Source organism: Chiloscyllium plagiosum, chromosome 10 (genome assembly GCF_004010195.1).
Source record: "Chiloscyllium plagiosum isolate BGI_BamShark_2017 chromosome 10, ASM401019v2, whole genome shotgun sequence".
NCBI lineage: Eukaryota > Metazoa > Chordata > Chondrichthyes > Orectolobiformes > Hemiscylliidae > Chiloscyllium > Chiloscyllium plagiosum.
This window is the reverse complement of record NC_057719.1, coordinates 72,734,630-72,753,906: the sequence shown is the minus strand read 5'-3', so window position 1 is coordinate 72,753,906 and position 19,277 is coordinate 72,734,630. Positions and strand designations below refer to the sequence as shown.

At 38.6% G+C, this 19,277-nt stretch overlaps 1 protein-coding gene across 3 annotated transcripts in view; it reads right to left on the bottom strand.

Moving 5' to 3' along the window:
* Positions 1-5,009: 5,009 nt before the first annotated feature.
* Positions 5,010-19,277, bottom strand: part of ap4s1 (adaptor related protein complex 4 subunit sigma 1) — a 21,441-nt gene continuing 7,173 nt past the window's right edge. For 2 of the 3 annotated variants that reach the window (XM_043698055.1, XM_043698054.1), the window contains exons 3-7: positions 18,568-18,716; positions 17,299-17,385; positions 11,765-11,833; positions 8,566-8,577; positions 5,010-6,284 (exon numbers count right to left, since the gene is read on the bottom strand). In XM_043698055.1, coding sequence (XP_043553990.1) covers positions 6,156-6,284; positions 8,566-8,577; positions 11,765-11,833; positions 17,299-17,385; positions 18,568-18,705 — 435 coding nt within the window. In that variant the 5' untranslated portion in view covers positions 18,706-18,716 and the 3' untranslated portion in view covers positions 5,010-6,155. The remainder of the gene's footprint in view (positions 6,285-8,565; positions 8,578-11,764; positions 11,834-17,298; positions 17,386-18,567; positions 18,717-19,277) is intronic. The other variant, XM_043698056.1, reaches the window with a different exon arrangement.

The following is a 19,277-nucleotide window of genomic DNA, read 5'->3' as shown; positions in this document are numbered from 1 at the left end:
CGTGGATTGTCTCAACCACCTGTCCCTGAGAAACATCTCTATCACAACTCTACATTTCATGACAAAATTATTGTTCCCCTCTTTCCATCAGACATCCTATCTTCCTTCAGTTGTCCTTAGTGGGCAGCATAGTGGCACAGTGGTTAGCACTGCTGCCTCAGCGCCAGAGACCCGGGTTCATTTCCCGCCTCAGGCGACTGTGTGGAGTTTGCACGTTCTCCCCGTGTCTGCGTTGGTTTCCTCCGGGTGCTCCGGTTTCCTCCCACAGTCCAAAGATGTGCAGGTCAGGTGAATTGGCCATGCTAAATTGCCCGTAGTGTTAGGTAAGGGGTATGGGTGGGTTGCGCTTCGGCGGGGCGGTGTGGACTTGTCTTTCTTGAATCTCTCTAAATTTCCTGTCCTTTTCTTTACATCTATGACCCTGGTTATTGACCCTTTTACTAATTCTTCCTATCTACGCCCCTAGTGATCTTTTTCATTCTCTCCATATCTTGCGACTTTTTACTCATGCCACAACAGGAGAAAATTCTGCACTTTGTTTCTATGAAACTTCAGTTAATAAGATCACTGTTTGATAAAGTTATGCCCTGCTGTTAAGATGATATCATTACACTTCCATGTTTTAGGGAATTGTGCTGCTATGTTCCTTTTGAACATTCCTGACTAGAATTTGTCATTCAATGCTGTGAGTGTTAGCTATCGATTCGCCAGTTTATTGACGGCCTTGTTGGAAGAGACAAGGGAATAAGCAGTTTCTGTAGCTTTTAAAGGACAAAGTTCTTGCATGTCCATCAATGGATGATTGGAATTATGTCATTTACATTGAAATATGTAGCTTCACAATAAGCAAGCTGGGCAGATTTCCAGGGAACTGTTACAGAGTTCCAGCCAAGTATATTTATAGGAGTTCACTAAATCTAATATCTGAATAGATAGGATGTAGTCTCCTATTTGCTTCTTCTCAATCTTTATCTAGGATCTCTAAGCTGAGGCAGATACCTTTAGGGTGTGATGAAAGATGTATAATATGTACTTTTATATCTCAATTTCAAGACAGGGGAATTGGTATGGTTCAGTTCTGTGAAAATTCTATTTGAACATTGGATAGTTAATGTGAATCAGTGACCCAAACACAGCAGCTCCAAAAAAGCACATGGCTGCAGTAGAATGCCTGGGAGAATCTAGTGTTAATGGTCAAAACGTATATATTGTTGGGTTTATGACAGGCAGAATAACATCTTAGGTTTAGATTTGATCTCAGAACAGAAGGCTTAACTATTTAATTCAGAAAAACCCATTGTTCAGAAGGTGGAACAGTTAGTCCTAATTGCAGAATCAGCTCTGTTTACAGGACTAGTCACCCCAGCAGAATTGATTTCTAGTCCATGGAGCTTCCAAGCTAGAGAGCTTGGATAGAAATCTTCAAACAAAAAACTTCAGACAATCAGAATCGTGAAAGGTTCATGTCATCAGAGTCAAAACAAAAAGTGTAAAAAATGGATTGAGTCCATGGGAAAGAAATTGCACAGTGACAATTAAATACAGATTTTAAAAAAGCTGAGACAGGAGTGAGCTTTCTCTGGAATGGTCTCTCATGGGTCGTATTGGAAAACAGGTTGAAATTTTGTTTTTGTTTGTCGGACCTTTGGCTTCTCCCTATAGTTTTGCTTACTTGTTTATTTTGTGTAATAAACTTACTTCTGCAATCTGACTTGTCCAACAGTACTATCAGCTGTGACCATAACAAGATATAATAAAGAAAACATAACTTTGAAAATTCCATGAATTGTTAAGAGTGTAGGTGAAAGATATCTGGGTTAATTGTACAGTTGGCATTCAAAATATACAAAGAACTAATAAAGTAAAAAGAATGCTTAACAACTGATACAATAAAGTTTTAGTCAGAGGAAGTGGAGCACTTGTCCACTTTTTGTCATATGAGCCAGAGGCAATGTAGAAGGGTACCAGTCCTGATCCCTAGAGTTAGAATAAAGTCATGATATTAAAATGCTTCAGAAACTTGCCAGAAAATAGGTTATGAGATTTCCTTACTGTCGTCTTAAAAAAACATAACTTCTCAGTAAAGTGACTAGGATACTGGACCACAAATTTATACTTGGAGATTAAAAACTGACATCAGTTCTATGCCATATGCAAAAATGTGCAATTGTATGAAGTCAAAAAGCCTAAAATCATTTAAGTGGCTAAATGGGTTTAACCTTCTGATCTTGCAATATGTCCCCAGCTGATGGTGCTACTGGACAAATGAGATCACAGAATGAAATCTGGCTTGATAGAAATATGTTTTTTGTTAGTTAGTCAATGTGGTGCTTAGTCACTGAAACAAATTCACATAAGGCTGTTTTCTTTAATAACAGAAGTTTATTACATAAAATAAAACAAGCTATACAAATACAGGAGACAGGGTTAGGGATCTTAAAACATGAAGCAAGGCAAAGTTGTGAACCTTTTTTCTGACACTATCATTAAAGGGACTCTTGATCCAAAGAAATTATGCACACATCTTTAAGTTTCCACCTAACTGATTCTGTATAGTACCAACTTGATGAGTCCCTTCCAAATTTTGCTTACATGAACATTTCAAGAATTTGAGAGCCTAAACTTTTTCAGTTTTAATAACCTACAGATTTCTGACCAAATTCATTTGGTTTGGAAGAGTAACAAGCTAAGCCCTGAACCGATCTACGTGAGTAACCAAACTTGCTTCTGAACTTTATCATCTTGTTTTCTGAACTGAATTTTAAAAATTGCTCAATCTTCAATTCTTCATTACTGAAATTAAAACGAACAATCTAAACTGTTTCCCTTAGGTACCTGTTGTAATTCCTGCACCATAAGCATATTTCATCAATATCACAGAGGGACAAATGTTGGATTTCGGTCAGTGTTCTGGAAGGACTCTCCACTCTTGTTTTCTTAAACATAAACTCGTCACAGAAGTAGGCATTATCCATTTCTTGATTTTGAAATCAAAATGCCATAAATGATATTAGATTAGATTACTTACAGTGTGGAAACAGGTCCTTCGGCCCAACAAGCCCACACCGACCCACAACCCATTCCCCTAACACTACGGGCAATTTAGCAGAGCCAATTCACCTAACCTGCACATTTTTGGATTGTGGGAGAAAACCAGAGCATCTGGAGGAAACCCTCGCAAACACGGGGAGAATGTACAAACTCCACACAGAGAGTCACCTGAGGCAGGAATTGAACCCAGGTCTCTGGCACTGTGAGGCAGCAGTGCTAACCACTGTGCCACCATGCCACCCACTTCTAAGCCTACTGCACCTGGTCGTTCCAGGCAGTCTCCCATCCAAGTACTAACCAGGCCTGAGTCTGTTTAGCTTCCAAGATCGGGCGTGTTTAGACTAGTATGGCCATAGGCAAAATAATAAGGGCTCGTCTGGGATTTGAATCCTGGGTTTCTCACAAATCCACCTAAACCAAACACCCAAAGTGAGAATCATACCCATGGACCAACAAGCCACAGACATATATATATAAATTATACACTTTTATCACAATTAACTTGCAGTAGAAGAGATTGTTGAACAGTATTTGCTGAGCAGTAATCTATAAATTGGAGGTCAATTCTGGTCTCATTTTATGTCTAAACATCCGTCCTTCTCATATGAAGAGTGCAGTGGTAACATTAGTTACTTCCTCACATTCCTGACGCAGGTCAATTATACCAGTTGTCATGCCTTGTCTGGCAGCCAAGCTAAATTAAATCATGCAGTATGCTTCAGGAATCAAAACTGGACACTCTAGTCTGAAAGACTTAATTTATATAGTGTTTTCACAACATCAGGTCATTTGGTAGTACTTTGCAGACAATGAAATACTGTTGTAATTTCTGTTAGCAATGTAGCAAACACAGCAGCCAATTTATGCACAGCAAGGTCCAACAGCAGCAATTAGATAACTTAGCACATAATATATTTTAGTGATGCTGGTTAACATATGGACTGGTTATGCCATCAGTTGAATTGTCCTGCTCATCTTTGAGTAGTGCTGTGAGACCTTTTATGTTCCCCGGACAGAATCTTGTTTTAATATTTTATCCAAAAGATGGCAGTTTTGACCATGCAATATTTCTGCAATAGTGCATTGAAGTGTCACCCTACATTTCGTACTGAAATCTCAAGTGAACTGCAATGCACGATTTTCAGACACATGAATGTTACCACAAAGGTAAGGTAGAAATTATTTTTGTTTATTTTTGAAACTAAAAGCAAAAGATTGCAGACTTTGGAGGATTGAAATAAAGACAAACTATGTAGTAGGTCAGGCAGCTTATGCCAAGAGAACACAGTTAATGTTTAAAACTGGTGTGCGATTCTGGTATCCCTCCTTGCTGTGGTTCTGTTCGCCGAGCTGGAAGTTTTTGTTGCAAACGTTTCGTCCCCTGTCAGAAGGATGTTATAAAACTTGAAACGGTACAGAAAAGACTTACAGGATGTTGCCAGGGTTGGAAAGTTTGAGCTAGAGAGAGGGGCTGGGGCTGTTTTTCCTGGAGCGTCGGAGGCTGAGGGGTGACCTTATAGAGGTTTACAAAATTATGAGGGGCATGGATAGGGTAAATAGACAAGGTTTTTTCCCTGAGATGGAGGAGTCCAGAACTCAAGGGTGAGAGGGGAAAGATTTAAAAGGGACCTCAGGGGAAAGATTTAAAAGGGACCTAAGAGCCAACTTTTTCACGCAAAGGCTGGTGCATGTATGGAATGAGCTGCCAGAGGAAGTGATGGAGACTCTTACCCATCCAGATACCTTTTAACTGTTGTAATTGGTTGTGAATAGGAAGAGTTTAGAGGGATATGGACCAAGTGCTAGCACATGGGATTAGATTAATTTAAGACTAAGATTAAGATTAAGAATGCACTGTGGGCAGCACGGTGGCTCAGTGGTTAGCACTGCTGCCTTACAGCATCAGGTTCCCAGGTTTGATTCCAGCCTTGCGTGACTGTCTGTCTGGAGTTTGCACGTTCTCCCCATGTCTGTGTGGGCTTCGTCCCACAATCCAAAGATGTGCAGGTCAGGTGAATTGGCCATAATAAATTGTCCATAGTGTTAGGTGCATCAGTTAGAGGGAAATGCTGTAGAGAATCTCATCATATCTGGTCGGCATGGACGAATTGGACCTTCATGCTGTACATCTCGATACCTCTATTTGGTGCGACTTTGGATGATTCAATTTTATCTGCAGCAGGGGATTGGAAGGTGGGTACGGGATAGAATTACTCCCATGTCTTCCAGAAGCATATTGAAGGTGGTCACAAAGGCAAGCAATTTAGAAAGCTAGCCTTATTTGCATTTCCCAGCATTGTGTCTCCATTTGTCTGTTTGTATTTTAAACCCTCTATCTCTCACCGGTGACACCCAAAGACTCCCACGCTGCCTCCATGTTAATTTGGGCCCCTCACCTACTTCCAATGGCAACTCATACCCTCTATGCCTTTCAGTTTCATGTGCATTCACCCAATATACACTTTGTACAGAATGAACTCCATAATAACAATGGCATGTGTGGAATTTATTTAAAAAGTTAATAATTTTCAAAATAAGTTGCTCCTGCTACACTCTATAAAAGTGTAAATCAATTAGATTTTTTAATGTATCAATACCAAGTTATAAGTATTTCTTTATCTAACCCTGAGGCACCTGCATTCCTCATCTGCAACCTTATCCCCAACCCTACAACTATCTGGCACTCTACCCCTTACCCAGTTGGCACACTACCATCCTATCCCTTACCCCCTTGGCACCGTACCATCCTATCCCACCCACCTGCCACCCTCTCCTCACACAGGGCTGTTAAAGTGGCTGGCTGTGCTGCTGGACATGGCTTGTGACTGCTGCAACAGGGAGCTTGATTTTGATAATGATTCCCTCTCCTGTTTGTCTGATGATTCTTGAATAGGTCTTCCCTGTTTCTTATTCCTGTCCAGGAATTTCCAGAGTAGAAGTAATCTAAATGTACTTAGCTATTCCTTTGATCTGGTCATGAAGCTGGTTTTCTATAGTAAGTCAAAAGAAAGACAAAACTCAGGACATCCATAAAGCAGCATTTTAAAGATTAGGAAAAAGCCTTGTGAATGGATGATGCAGCTTTTGAACAAGCTTCCTTTGTTTTAGCTTTCAGTCATTTTGTCAAGTGCAAGCAGAGGAGCAAGGATTCTGCTTTTGTTTGTCTCCACAACACGACCATTCAAAATCATTTCGTCCAAAATTATGTGAACTTTGTCTAAATTAAACATGATCTGGATAATTCAAATATTAAGGAAATGAAAACTTATTTGGAAAAAATGTCACAGATCAGAAGCATGTGATCTTGAAGCTTCATTGTTGACTTGATATGTCTTTCAAATAGTGAATCCACTGGCCACCATACATGAAAGGACATCAGTCAAATGGCTGCACAGGAAACATTTACACTCTAGTTTCCCATTTAATATTAGTTATTTAACAAAAATAAAGTTAATTAAATTATATGTTCATATAAATAAAGGATAAAGTAAAAATTAATATCTATGCAATAGTAAAGTGGTCTGGGCAGTTGAACATGGAATAGGCAGGTTCCCATTTGGTCACTGTTGATTTGTTTTGCTGCTCTAAAGAAAAACCAATCAGAATGATTTGGAGGTGCCAGTGTTGATCTGGGGTGTACACAGTTAAAAGTCACACAACACCAGGTGTGACTGGTTTATTTGGAAGCACTAGCTTTCAGAATGCTGCCCCTTCATCAGGTGGTTGTGGACTGATGGTTTACATTTCCTTCTGCTGTTCAGTTGGCAATGACAGTCTAATGTTCTGAAAGATAGCTGAGGAGATTGCAGAGGTATAGGTGATGATCTTTCAGGAACCACTAAATCAAGGTGGGTCCCACAGAACTGGAAAATAGCTAATGTGACACACCTGTATAAGAAAGAAGGGAGGCAAAGACAGGATTTTTATGGACTTGTTAGCCTGATCTTGACCTTGATCATTGGTAAGATTTTAGAGTAAAGTATTAAGGACGAGATTGCAGAGAACTTGGATGTGCATAGTAAAATAGGGCTAAGTCACCACAGCTTTGTCAAGGGAGGTCATGCCTGAAAAATCTGTTAGAATTCTCTGAGGAGGGAGCAAGAAAGTTAGACAAAGGAGAGCTAGTGGATGTGATCTATTTGGATTTCCAGAAGGCCTCTGAAATGGTGCTGCACAAGAGGCTGTGAAATAAGATAAAAGCCAATGTTGTTAGGGGCAAGGTGCTGATATGGAAGAGGATTGGCTAACTGGCAGAGGTACAGAGTGAATATAAAGAGGTCTTTTCAGGATGGCAGCTGGTAACTAATGGAGTTCCGCAGGGGTCAGTGTTAGGATCACTGCTATTGACATTATATATTAACGATCTGGATGAAGATACTGAGGCTATTGTTGCTATGTTTGCAGATTACAACATGATAGGTGGAGGGACAAGTAGTGTTGAAGAGGCAGAGAGGCTACAGAATGACTTGGATATGAGAGTGGGCAAAGAAGTGGCAGATGAAATACAATTGGGGTAATTGTAAAGTTATGAACTTTGGTAGGAAAAATAAAGGCTTAGACTATTTTACTAAAAGGGGAAAGGCATTGGAAATCTGAATCACAAAGGGACTTGTTCAGGATTCTTATAGGATTAACATGAAAGTTCAGCTTGCAGCTAAGAAGGCAAATTTTATGTTTAGCATTCATTTCCTGAAGAAAGGCTTATGCCCGAAACGTCGATTCTCCTGTTCCCTGGATGCTGCCTGACCTACTGCGCTTTTCCAGCAACACATTTTCAGCTCTGATCTCCAGCATCTGCAGACCTCACTTTCTCCTCATTCATTTCACAGGGGCTAGAATAGAAGAGCAATGATTCATTGCTGAAGCTGGCAGGAGTGCATTTGTAATTTTGGGAGCAGCTTTGGGCCTCAAATCTAAGTAAGGATAGGCTGGCCTTGGAAGGGATCCAGAGGAGGTTTACAAGAATGATCGCAGGAATAAGGGCTTGTCATATGAGAGCAGCTGAGGACTCTGGGTCTGTACTTGAAGGAGTTTAGAAGGATGGGGCTATCAATGAAACTTACAGAATACCAAGACGGTTGGAGTGAACATGGAGATGTTATCTCCACTAGTAGGAGCGACTAGGACAGAGGACACTGCCTCAGAGTGAAGGCACGACCCTTTACAATTGAGATGAGGAGGAATTTCTTCAGCCAGAGAGGGGTAGATCTGCGGAACTCACTGTCACAGAAGGCTGTGAAGGCCAAGTCAGTGAGTGTATTAAAGAAAGAGATAGATAAATAGATTCTTAATTAGAAAGAGGATCAAGGGTTAAAGAAGGAATGCAGGAGAACGGGGTTGTAAAGCATATCAACCATGATCGAATAGTGGAGCAGACATGATGGGATGTATGGTCTAATTCTGCTCCTATGTTTGATGGTTTTATCTCTGCTGGAACCACTATATGGCTATATCTATGAATTTTCATAATTCCCAGATACAGTCAACAAAAAATTACTTTTCACAAAAGGATACATCCAACTCACACTGAAAAAGAAAAGACAAAGATATGGTTAGATAACAAAATCAAACTTTTCTTCTGTATTTCAGTAAGATTAATGTGATTAGAATTAAGAATGTTGTGTAGTGCTTGGCCTTATAATATGAAACAAACTGATTACCTTAAAAAGTTTTAATTATGAACAGCTGATACTACTACTTACATTGTACCTTAATTGTAATAAAAGACCATGGCATGTCGTATTAGGTCAATGAAAAGTGTATCCGGAAAGATCAAGTGAGGTTGCCAGTCAGAGAAAGGGAATTCCAAAGCGAAGGTATCCTGGCATTCATAGCAATATAAAGGAATTGGGTACACAGCAGTCAGAAGGAGAGGGTTTGGGAAAATCACATTTATTGGGGTGTTAGGTTGGAATGACACCATGGAGTGACTTCAGGGTGATGACAAGGATTTTAAACTTGAAACATTAGTGGCAGTCAAAGTGAGAATGGAGGTCATGGAGGAAGCATGAAGCAGGGTATAACAGTAGATGTTTGGAACAATTTTGACAAGTTGATGTTCAACCAGTTAATAAGTACACATGTAGCATTCTGTGGTTTCTAAACATTCCTTTAATAATAACTAAAATATTCTTCACTAACTCAAATGATAATCATGCTGGATGAACTGACAGATGGGTAACAATTTTGACTTGAGCACACCAGGCATGAACTGACAGAATGAGAGTTTCTTATAGGTTTTTATTCAACTGGGATGCCAATACCTTCTTTTCTTTGGGACCAACAAGAGCATTCTATACATATTGATGTCAAGATGGTGTTTATTTTAGAAACAAAATAAGACTTAACCTCTCTCAAGTGTTTTAGTTCTAATTATGTACAGATAAAGCCATGATGAGGACTTTCACGAGATTCTAATCAACTTATTTATTACAATTAAAATTGTCACTAAAAACTCAAGCTTCTTACTAAAATAGCATGAATTTTGATACAGAACATGAAGCATATATAAGAGTAGAAAATTATGTTCAGCTATTGATTTAGCAACAGAAGTTATAAGCAGAATATTTCTCTTTTTATAACAGAAGGATAGGAATAGCTTCCCTTTCTAAACTTATGCAGATTATTGTCTTGCTGGTAAGTTGATTCCAAACACCATATTGTACCATCTCCGTTATTTTGAGCTTCCTTTCTTATTTTCTCCTTATTATTTGAGCAATAGGAAACCTTTTCTTTTATAGTTTAGGGATATTTTTCATTATCTTGAATATCTTATTAAAATCCCTTTTTAGTCTCTTCTTCTGTAAATAAACAGATCTGTTCCTCCTGCTATCACATGCACTTGATACCAGATAGCAAAAGTGCAGTTTTGTGCTACATTTTTTCGAGTGTTTTGAAAGCATTAGTGTAACATGACAATCTAAAGTATGCACCTTAGGGTATCTGGCTCAATATTGCACCACAGATTTGGGTACAATGGTTGCAGAAATCCTATTTGCTACAATTAGCGCTGCTGCACGATGATTTCAATGCTCCACTGATCTCCCAAAATCTTTTACTGTACTATACACTGACACTGAGTTTCAACCTCTGTTCAAAGTGATAGTTTCATCACATTGTGCTCATCAACATTCAAATTAATTTACCATTTTTTCACAACTTTCAAATTTAGTCAAATCCCTCTGCGGATCATCCTGCTCTTAAATCTTTGCGACATTTGTGTCCAGATAACATTTGCTATCAGCTGTTATTGCTAACCCATTTATCTCAGTCCCAGTATGAAATTTGGAAAACTGCAGTAGTCAGTTCCCACTACTACAATGCAGTTCCAAACATTATTACCCTCGCCTCCTTTGAAACAGTTATTTGTCAATCAACTTTAATAATTGTTCCTATTCTGTGCTTTTTGATAACCTGTTACTGGATTACTATTATCAAAAATATTATTGCATTTTAGATTAACATTTTTCAGAGAATTCTTGCTATCTTTATGCACTGATTCTTCCTCAAAGAATTATAACAGAATCTGATGATCGCTGCTATGTTTCTGCTTATCTATGAATGCCATTTTATGCAGTTGTCCACCTATATCTATTGCCATTTTCAACATTCCTAAAATGTCATTTCCCAGGAAACTAAACCTTAATTTCAAATAGAGTCATTGTCTTTTTCCATCAATACAGATACAATACACTGGATGGAATCTTCTGCTCTTGTTGGCTCTTGGATTCCCACTATCATTGTATCACCACCACAATTAAGTTTCTGGGTGGGAAGGCCCATGCTCAATCCCAGAGTACTCCTCTGCACAACCCCAAACCCACAACAGCACCCATCTATATTACGTACCTGTGGCCTGGGTCTCTCCACATATTGGGAGTCAGTGCCTATCCTTTTAGCAACAGCAATGGCTTCCACAGTGATGCTGCTGACATCAAGATCTGCAGGCTTTTGGTTAGCTGGTAGCTGTTAGTAGGTGAGATTTATACCTCAGGGTCTTGAGGCACAAGGTAAGGCCCAACACTGGCCTTACCACTACCTAACTGGCTTGTGGTTCAGTAGGCCTTTCTGAAAGAGGTCTCTTCTCAGTTCTTCAGCCAATATGTGAGACACCCAATACCTCAATAAGTTTCCACCCAGTAGTTGGGATATCTGTCCTTTTTCAGCAATGATTTCTATTCCCTGCAATTCTAATCCCATTGTCTCTTTCCACTTGTCAGACTAGGAACTTGTCAGTCTTCACCTGATCCTTGTACTCTTGTGTGTACAATACTGGTGTCAAGATCTATATTCAAGGAATAACCTCTTTTTTTTGTCCTCATTTATTCAATTACCAAAGGTTTACTCTCATTTTGTTGAATTTCTTGTCCAGTGATTTGACGTTCAATGTCACTTTTGGCAAAGCATTGTCCAAACAGATTTTCTCAAACAGCTTCATGAATGGCTTCATTCTCTGATAGTCTGTTTTCCTAAAACTGAGTTAGAATAGAACATGTTGCCAAAACGCTCTCAATATTTCCAATTATAAAACATACTTTTCTCACTATCTATCTTATGAGACTTTGAGTTAGATATTTGATCTAGTTTAGTGCTGTAGTCTGATCAATGCCATTTCCAAAATAATTTATGACCCAGTGAGATGTACCATTACGACATCGTGGAACAACTTTAACGATGTAAATCATAGATAAATTAATATTCTTTGTTAACTCACCACTCTACTGAAATATTTGTCCAAAACCTCGACAAAATTATGTATAAGTTCATACACAGCCAGTTCATTCTGAAAATCAAAAATAAGATAGTTATTTGTCTGCACAAATTCTATTTCAATGTTATCAATTATCTAGGTGAACTGCTTGCAATGTGGGAATGGGCATAGTTGGAGGACTGAAGGAATAGGAAGAACGAAGGAATAGGAGGAACTAGGTTAGAACCTCATGGCTTTATGGATAAAGGACTGACTGTAAGGTAAAGAAAACAGCAGGATCAAATGGGCGATTCTTGTATTGATGATCTGTAGTTAGTAATAGCCACAGGGGATGATTTTTGTTTTTCGCTAAATTTTGATTTATTCTTATTATGCTCATCAAAAGCTCGCACTTATCACTCATCACTCATTTCCTTCAGAAAGTGTAGGCGAGCTTTTTTGAACACAGCAGTTTATTTGAAAAAGGTGCTCCCCATTTCAATTCTTATATTTTGTAACAGTTTTGATATACCGGAGTGCTTGTTTGACCACGTAAAAGAACAGTTAATGGTTAACTAAATTTTCGTGAGATTGGGCTTACATATTAGCTAGCTCCAGTATGGACAGCAGGTTTCCCTCCTGAAAAATATTTGTAAACCAGCTGGATTCTTACAACAATCTGGCGGATTCATGGTCACTTTCATTGATATCAGTTTTTTTTTATTTTCAGAATTTTTAAAAATTCAATTTCAATTCTTAATCAGCTAAGGTAAGTTCTGAAGTTGTTCTCTCTGGATGAATCATTTTGACTTGGGAACAGTAACACCATAATTTACTGATGACACAAATTTAAGAAACATGATAAATCTGAAGGAAGTCTGCAATAGGACACAAGGCAGACTCATAGATTGGGCAAATTTTATGGCAAATTAATTTCAACATTGACAAATGTGAAGCAACAGCTTTTGCGTTAAAATGGAAATCCAACCTAAATGATAGAATTGTCAATGGAGTCTTTAAAACAAGAGAAATACAGGGTATACACTTAAACACTTACACAGATCTTCAAAATCAGAACTCAAACTGGAAAGAAAAACATAAAAATGGCAAATATGATCTGGATTTTGGCATGGCGCACTGAACAGAAATTGAGGAGATAATGTAAAAAACAACAGTTACACCTCAGCTGCAGCATCTGTTAAGTTTGATCAACTTATCATATAAAGTATATTGTAGGCCTGGAAAAATTAATTTAATAGATTAATAGCAGGAATGAGCTGGTATTAATACAAAATACCTGGAAAAACTAGAAATGAATTCATTAGAGCAGAGAAGTCTAACTGAAACATGAACATTGTTGACAGAATTTAGGATGGTAAATAGTAGTCAGTGAATCAATGACAAAGGGAAATAGATGAAGGATTAATAGTGGAAGAATAAAGGAAGATAGAAGTTCATTGCGACAAATATACATCACAATTGAGTCAATAACACCAAAAAAAAATTAATAAGCACTTGAAAAGGAAAATTGTGAATAAATAACTCAAATTAGATTAGATTCCCTACAGTGTGGAAACAGGCCCTTCAGCCCCACCAGTCCACACTGACCCTCCGAAGAGTAGAAAGTGAGGTCTGCAGATGCTGGAGATCAGAGCTGAAAATATGTTGCTGGTAAAGCACAGCAGGTCAGGCAGCATCCAAGGAACAGGAGAACCGACGTTTCGGGCATAAGCCCTTCATCAGGAGAGTAACCCACCCAGACCCATTTCCCTCTGGCTAATGCCAATCTTTGGACTGTGGGAGGAAACCGGAGCACCCAGAGGAAACCCACGCAGGTACAGGGAGAATGTGCAAACTCCACACAGACAGTCGCCCGAGGCTGGAATCAAGCCTGGGACCCTGGTGCTGTGAAGCAGCAGTGCTAACCACTGAGCCACCGTGCCACCCTCGCCTGACCTGCACATCTTTGGACTGTGGGAGGAAACTGGAGCATGGTTGAGGAACAAACACTGCGGAGACCTTACAGGCTGACTGTCTTCCTATTCAGCTGAAGTTGTTATTATTCCATGAAACGACTGCTTTATACAATATAATTTTGACTCCTGGATTTGATGTAAGACTACTCAATCACAGAAGAGAATTAATTACTCTTTAAATTGTATATCTGCATTGTTGTTTATTTTTTGTTTTATAAATTATGACTAAGGTCTGAAAGGTGCATTGAGTAACTAAAGTGAGTCTGAAACCTTTAGAGGATGCAACTGGAAAACTGATAATGGGGATTAGGAAAAAGGTAGATCATTTAAATCAATTTTTGCATTGGTTTTTACAGCAGAGAACACTATAAACATCCCACATAAGCAAGTGCTAATGAAAGAAAAATAATTGTTCCAGTTTTGACCATGAGGGTCAAAATATTTGACAAACTAATGGGACGAAAGGGAGACTGGTCGTCAGGACAGACTGGCTTGCAACCAAACGTTTTAAAGAAACTGGTTGCAGAGATAGTGGAAGCATTGGGTGAAATATTCCAGAACTCATTGGATTCTGGTAAGGCTCCAGACAATTGGAAAACTACTAATGGGATTCTCCTGTTCAAAAACAATGGAAACATAAAGCAGGAAATATAGGCCAATTAGCCTAACATCCGTCGATGAGGAAATGCTCAAGTCCATTATTAAGTATAAAGTAACAAAATATTCCAAAAAACTAAACACAATCAAACAGACCCAACATAGTTTTGTGAAAGGGAAATTGATACAACACGGGGTAAACCCCTCTACCCCAACACACAGAGAAGCTCACCTTGTACCGTAATCTATTAAATTTCACGAGGCAAGGAACTATCCAGAGGTGAGTATTTGAAGTGAAAATTAACAATTTTATTCTTTAAGTCCAGTAGATAACATTAAAACAACAGCTATTTACAACTCCTATCTCTTAAACCTGTCTTTTACCTCTCACTCTACAATACTGGTTTGATAAAAAAAGACCCGATTAAGATTTACAAAAAAAAATCATGTTTGAAAACCAGTCAGCTTTGTAGATTTTCCTCTGGGTTTTCCTGGGTCATCTCTTCTTCTTCTGCTGCACAACTTTTCTAACAGACAGGTACCTTTCAGAGAGCTCTTCAGCTAGCAGGTTATATTTGTTGGTATCCTTGGCAGTTCTCCCCCTAACTGTTCAAAATGTTTTTATACCCCAAAACATTGTATCATTTAATTGGTTTTGATGTTGTCAAAATACTAAATTCAAATTTGATTGAATTTTGGTACCATGTGGCATAATTTAAACTGATTGGCTGAATTTGAATTTGTTTATGTATCATGGCAACTCATCTGCACTATTGGTTTCACAGTTAAATGTTACATTTTAATTTCTTTCCGTATGCTCTAAGTCCATGCCAGCTTCCAGTCTGTCTTAAAGGTACAGTACACGTCTACACCTTCATAACAAAATCATGTTTGACAAACGTGCTAGAGTTCTTGAGGACATAACAAGTAGAGTTGCTAAAGAGGAACTAGTAGGTATTGTGTATTTGAATTTCTAGATGGAATTAAAGGTGTCACATAATTGGTTATTGAATAAGATAGCAACTCAGTATCAGGGTAATGTATTACCAATGATTGAGGATTGAATATATACAGAAGACAGAGAGAGTTGGGATTAATATGTCTTTTTCAGGTGAAAAAGATGTAATTAGGAGAGTGCCACAAGGAACAGCCCTATGACCCTCAATTATTTACAATCTATAATGATTTGACATGTAATGTTTCCAAAATTGCTGACAACACATAAATAGGAGGACGGCATTTTCTGATGAGGACTTAAGAAATCTGCAAGGGAATACTGATAGATTGGGTGAATTGGCAAAAACATGGTCGATGTAGTTCAATGTAGGTATGTGTGAGGCCATGCACATTGGTAGGAAGCATCAACATAAAAGGTCAGCATACAGATGCAGAAAATAATTAAGAATGCAAATGAAATTTCAGCCTTTATTGCTAAGGGGTTATAGTTTAAAGATAACAAAATCTTGTTACACATGTACAGGGTGTTAGTGATGCCACACCTGGAATACTGTATATAGTTTTGGTCTTGTAATTAAGAAAGGATATACTAGCATTGAAGGAAATTCAAAAGAGGCTGATGCCTGGCATGACTGATCAAGAACAGGTAAACAAGATATGCTTTTATTCATTAGAGTTTAGAAGAACAAGGGGTGAACTCATTGAAACACACAAGGTTCTGAGGGGGAGAAGCAAAACACTGAGATGACATAAACCTGAGAGAAACACTGAAAATGCTGGATAAACTAAGCAGGTCTGGCAGCATTGATGGAGACAGAAGCAGAGTTAATGTTTCACGTTTGGGAATTTTCAAATTTCAGAGAGTTAGACAATGTCAAGGCCCAGTGCAAAAGACAAAGCGATTGTTAATGGTGAAGAAAAAAGGAGATGTAAAATGCATGTAAATTAAGGAGTGAATGGGAGCAAATGGGTCTCCCCTTCTAAGAGGAGTAAATAAGACACAAACAAGGTAATTGTGTGTGTGTGTGCGCGCGCACGTGTGCCTGTGCCTGTGTGTCTACGAATGTATGTGTAGGGGAGGCAGAATGTGAGAAAAATAGAAAAAAGATATAATGTGGTCAGTTTCTGAAGATATGGAACTCAATATTGAGACTTTGAGACTGTAAAGTGCATAAGCAGAAAATGGGGTGTAATTCCTCAAACTTGCATTTCAAGTTTACATTGGAATGCAAGTTGGAATCGTCTTAGCATTATTCTAAATGTCTCCAAACCCCAGATATCACAGACAGGAACTCTTATGTTGCTGGTGACACTTCAGAGTTTGTTTCCACCCAGTGAATATATGGTCAGTGCTCAGTTGCTTGGTAATGAGTTACTTTAATGCTCCAGTTATGCACATAACTGCTTGTTACTCTAATTAAAGTAGCATCGTTCACAATAGCAGCAATTTAGATATCTAAAATCCATGACCATCAAAATTAATTGTAAAATATGAATGATGGATATATCTATCTGTGATATCAGCAGATCTGCAAGATTATAAAACTAGAACAAAAAGCAGCTGTCATTCCACTGAGGCGTACTCTAATATCGGTACAGTAATCAGATACTGTTACTTGTATAGAATTCATATTTGTGCCATAAAGATAATTTACACATCAGGAAGTACAAGATAAATACAAGATTACATGTGACACTGTATTCAACAATACACACTTATGTAAATTAAGCCCATTAACTGTTTCACTGTGGATGAGCTGTACATGTATGGCCATATTCTATTTTAATTATAAGCATTAATTCATTCCATCTTGTTTTTTACTTAAGTAGTCAAAGGTCACTGATAAAAAAAATACTTTAAATATGAGGATTAATGAGGATTTTACAAGGCATTATGTTCCAAATGTTGTCCAAGATGAAATACTGATGTGTATATTAACAATGTATATTAAATGAAAGATACAGACCATGCCCCTGCCAGGGAGTTCAGCACTCATTAGTTTACTGAGAATGGTAAACACTGCTTACCTCTGCATCATCAATCCCGATCACAACAAAGAGTGCAGCATACTGACGGTACACTAGTTTAAAATCCTTGTATTCAACAAATGAACACTGGGGATGAGACAAGAAGCATTGTCAGAGTTTCATAATACGTCACTGTTTTGTAAATTGGATTCTATTACATTTCCAAACTTAAAAAGTTTTAAAATTAATTTATTCCATCTTTAGATACCTCTGTGTCATATTTCATTTCCTAAGCAAAATAGTTGTCTGGCAGTGTGATGCCAGGCCTCTGAAATACTGTGCCAAAATAGGCTATAACATACTAACAGGCTGATCGAGCCCAACAGTTTTCTTTTCTTCCTCTGGGAAACATCATGTGGCTCTTATTCTGTTGAAGGAGATCTGATGATGCAATTAGAGACATAGTGTCATAGAGACGTACAGCACGGAAAAAGACCCTTTGGTCCAACTCGTCCATGCCGGATAGATATCCCAACCCAATCTAGTCCCATCTGCTAGCACCAGGCCCATATCCCTCCAAACCCTTACTATTCATATACCCATCCAATGTAGTGTTTGTTACAGTTCTTGCATGGCATTTTGATATATTGGACAAACAGGCAGAAAACTAGCTACCAGGATTCGTGAACATCAACTAGCCACAAAACGACATGACCCTCTCTCACTAGTGTCCTTATATACAGATAAGGAAGGACACCAATTCGACTGGGACAACACATCCATCCTAGGACAAGCCAAACAGTGACACACATGAGAATTCTTAGAAGCATGGCATTCCAACTGGAACTCTATCAACAAACACATCGAGTTAGACCCCATCTACCACCCCTGAGAAAAAGAACAGGAAATGACATCACCAACCGAAAGAAACCCAAACATATAAATAAAAAGCAGGATGTATAAGCAGTGCTTCGCCTGGAGGCCCATTGATGATGTTACCTAGTAGAGTGACGAAACGTCTGGAAATGAACCTTCCAGCTCAGCGAGCCAACCTACATCCAGAACCTCAACCTGAGCTACAAATCTTCTTAAAACTTGCTATCATCTACACTGCCTACAATGCCCCATACTTAGTGTCATCAGTAAATTTGGATGTATGACTTTATATGCTATTATCCAAGTTCACAGATTCTTTGTGTCCTCTTCACAACTTACTGTCCTATCTGTCTTGTACTGAATGTAAAGTAAACAAAATACATTTTTTAAGAAGATTCACTCATGATTCCAAACCAGATTTGCTCATTTTTAATAAAGTGTTGTGACATTTACCTGGTCTTTTGTTCGTGGAAGGCAATTCTTAATAACATCAGCTTCTAACAATGTTCTTTTGTGGATTTCCAAAGGTTCATAATACTTGGACAGCCGTATTTGCCCTTGCTTGTTCACCAAAAGGAGGAACTTAATCATTTTCGTAACTTCTGAAGCAAGATAAATGGTATTATTTTTCATACTTCTTTCACATTATTTCTGAAGAAAAAAAAGTATTACAGCTCATTAAATTTATCCTCAGAATTAGAAACATGCCTCAACATTAGAAATAAAGGGCCGGGTTTTACAGTTTCCAGTGGGGTAAGAGATGTGGACTAAGAAGTGCATGGTCTACTCAATCCTGCACCAGCCATTTCAACACTACAAAATAGCCAAGGCAAGTGTCAGTTGGTCAATTGGAGTCCCATTGAGGGGAGTGAAGGGCAATTAGCATTGTTAAGGTGCATTGTGTGCCTAATTCAACATCTAGGGCAGGATGTACAAACATGCACAGTATTTAGAGTCATAGAGATGTACAACATGGAAACAGACCCTTCGGTCCAACCCGTCCATGCCGACCAGATATCCCAACCCAATCTAGTCCCACCTGCCAACACCCGGCCCATATCCCTCCAAACCCTTCCTATTCATATACCCATCAAATGCCTCCTAAATGTTGCAATTGTACCAGCCTCCACCACATCCTCTGGCAGCTCATTCCATACACGTAC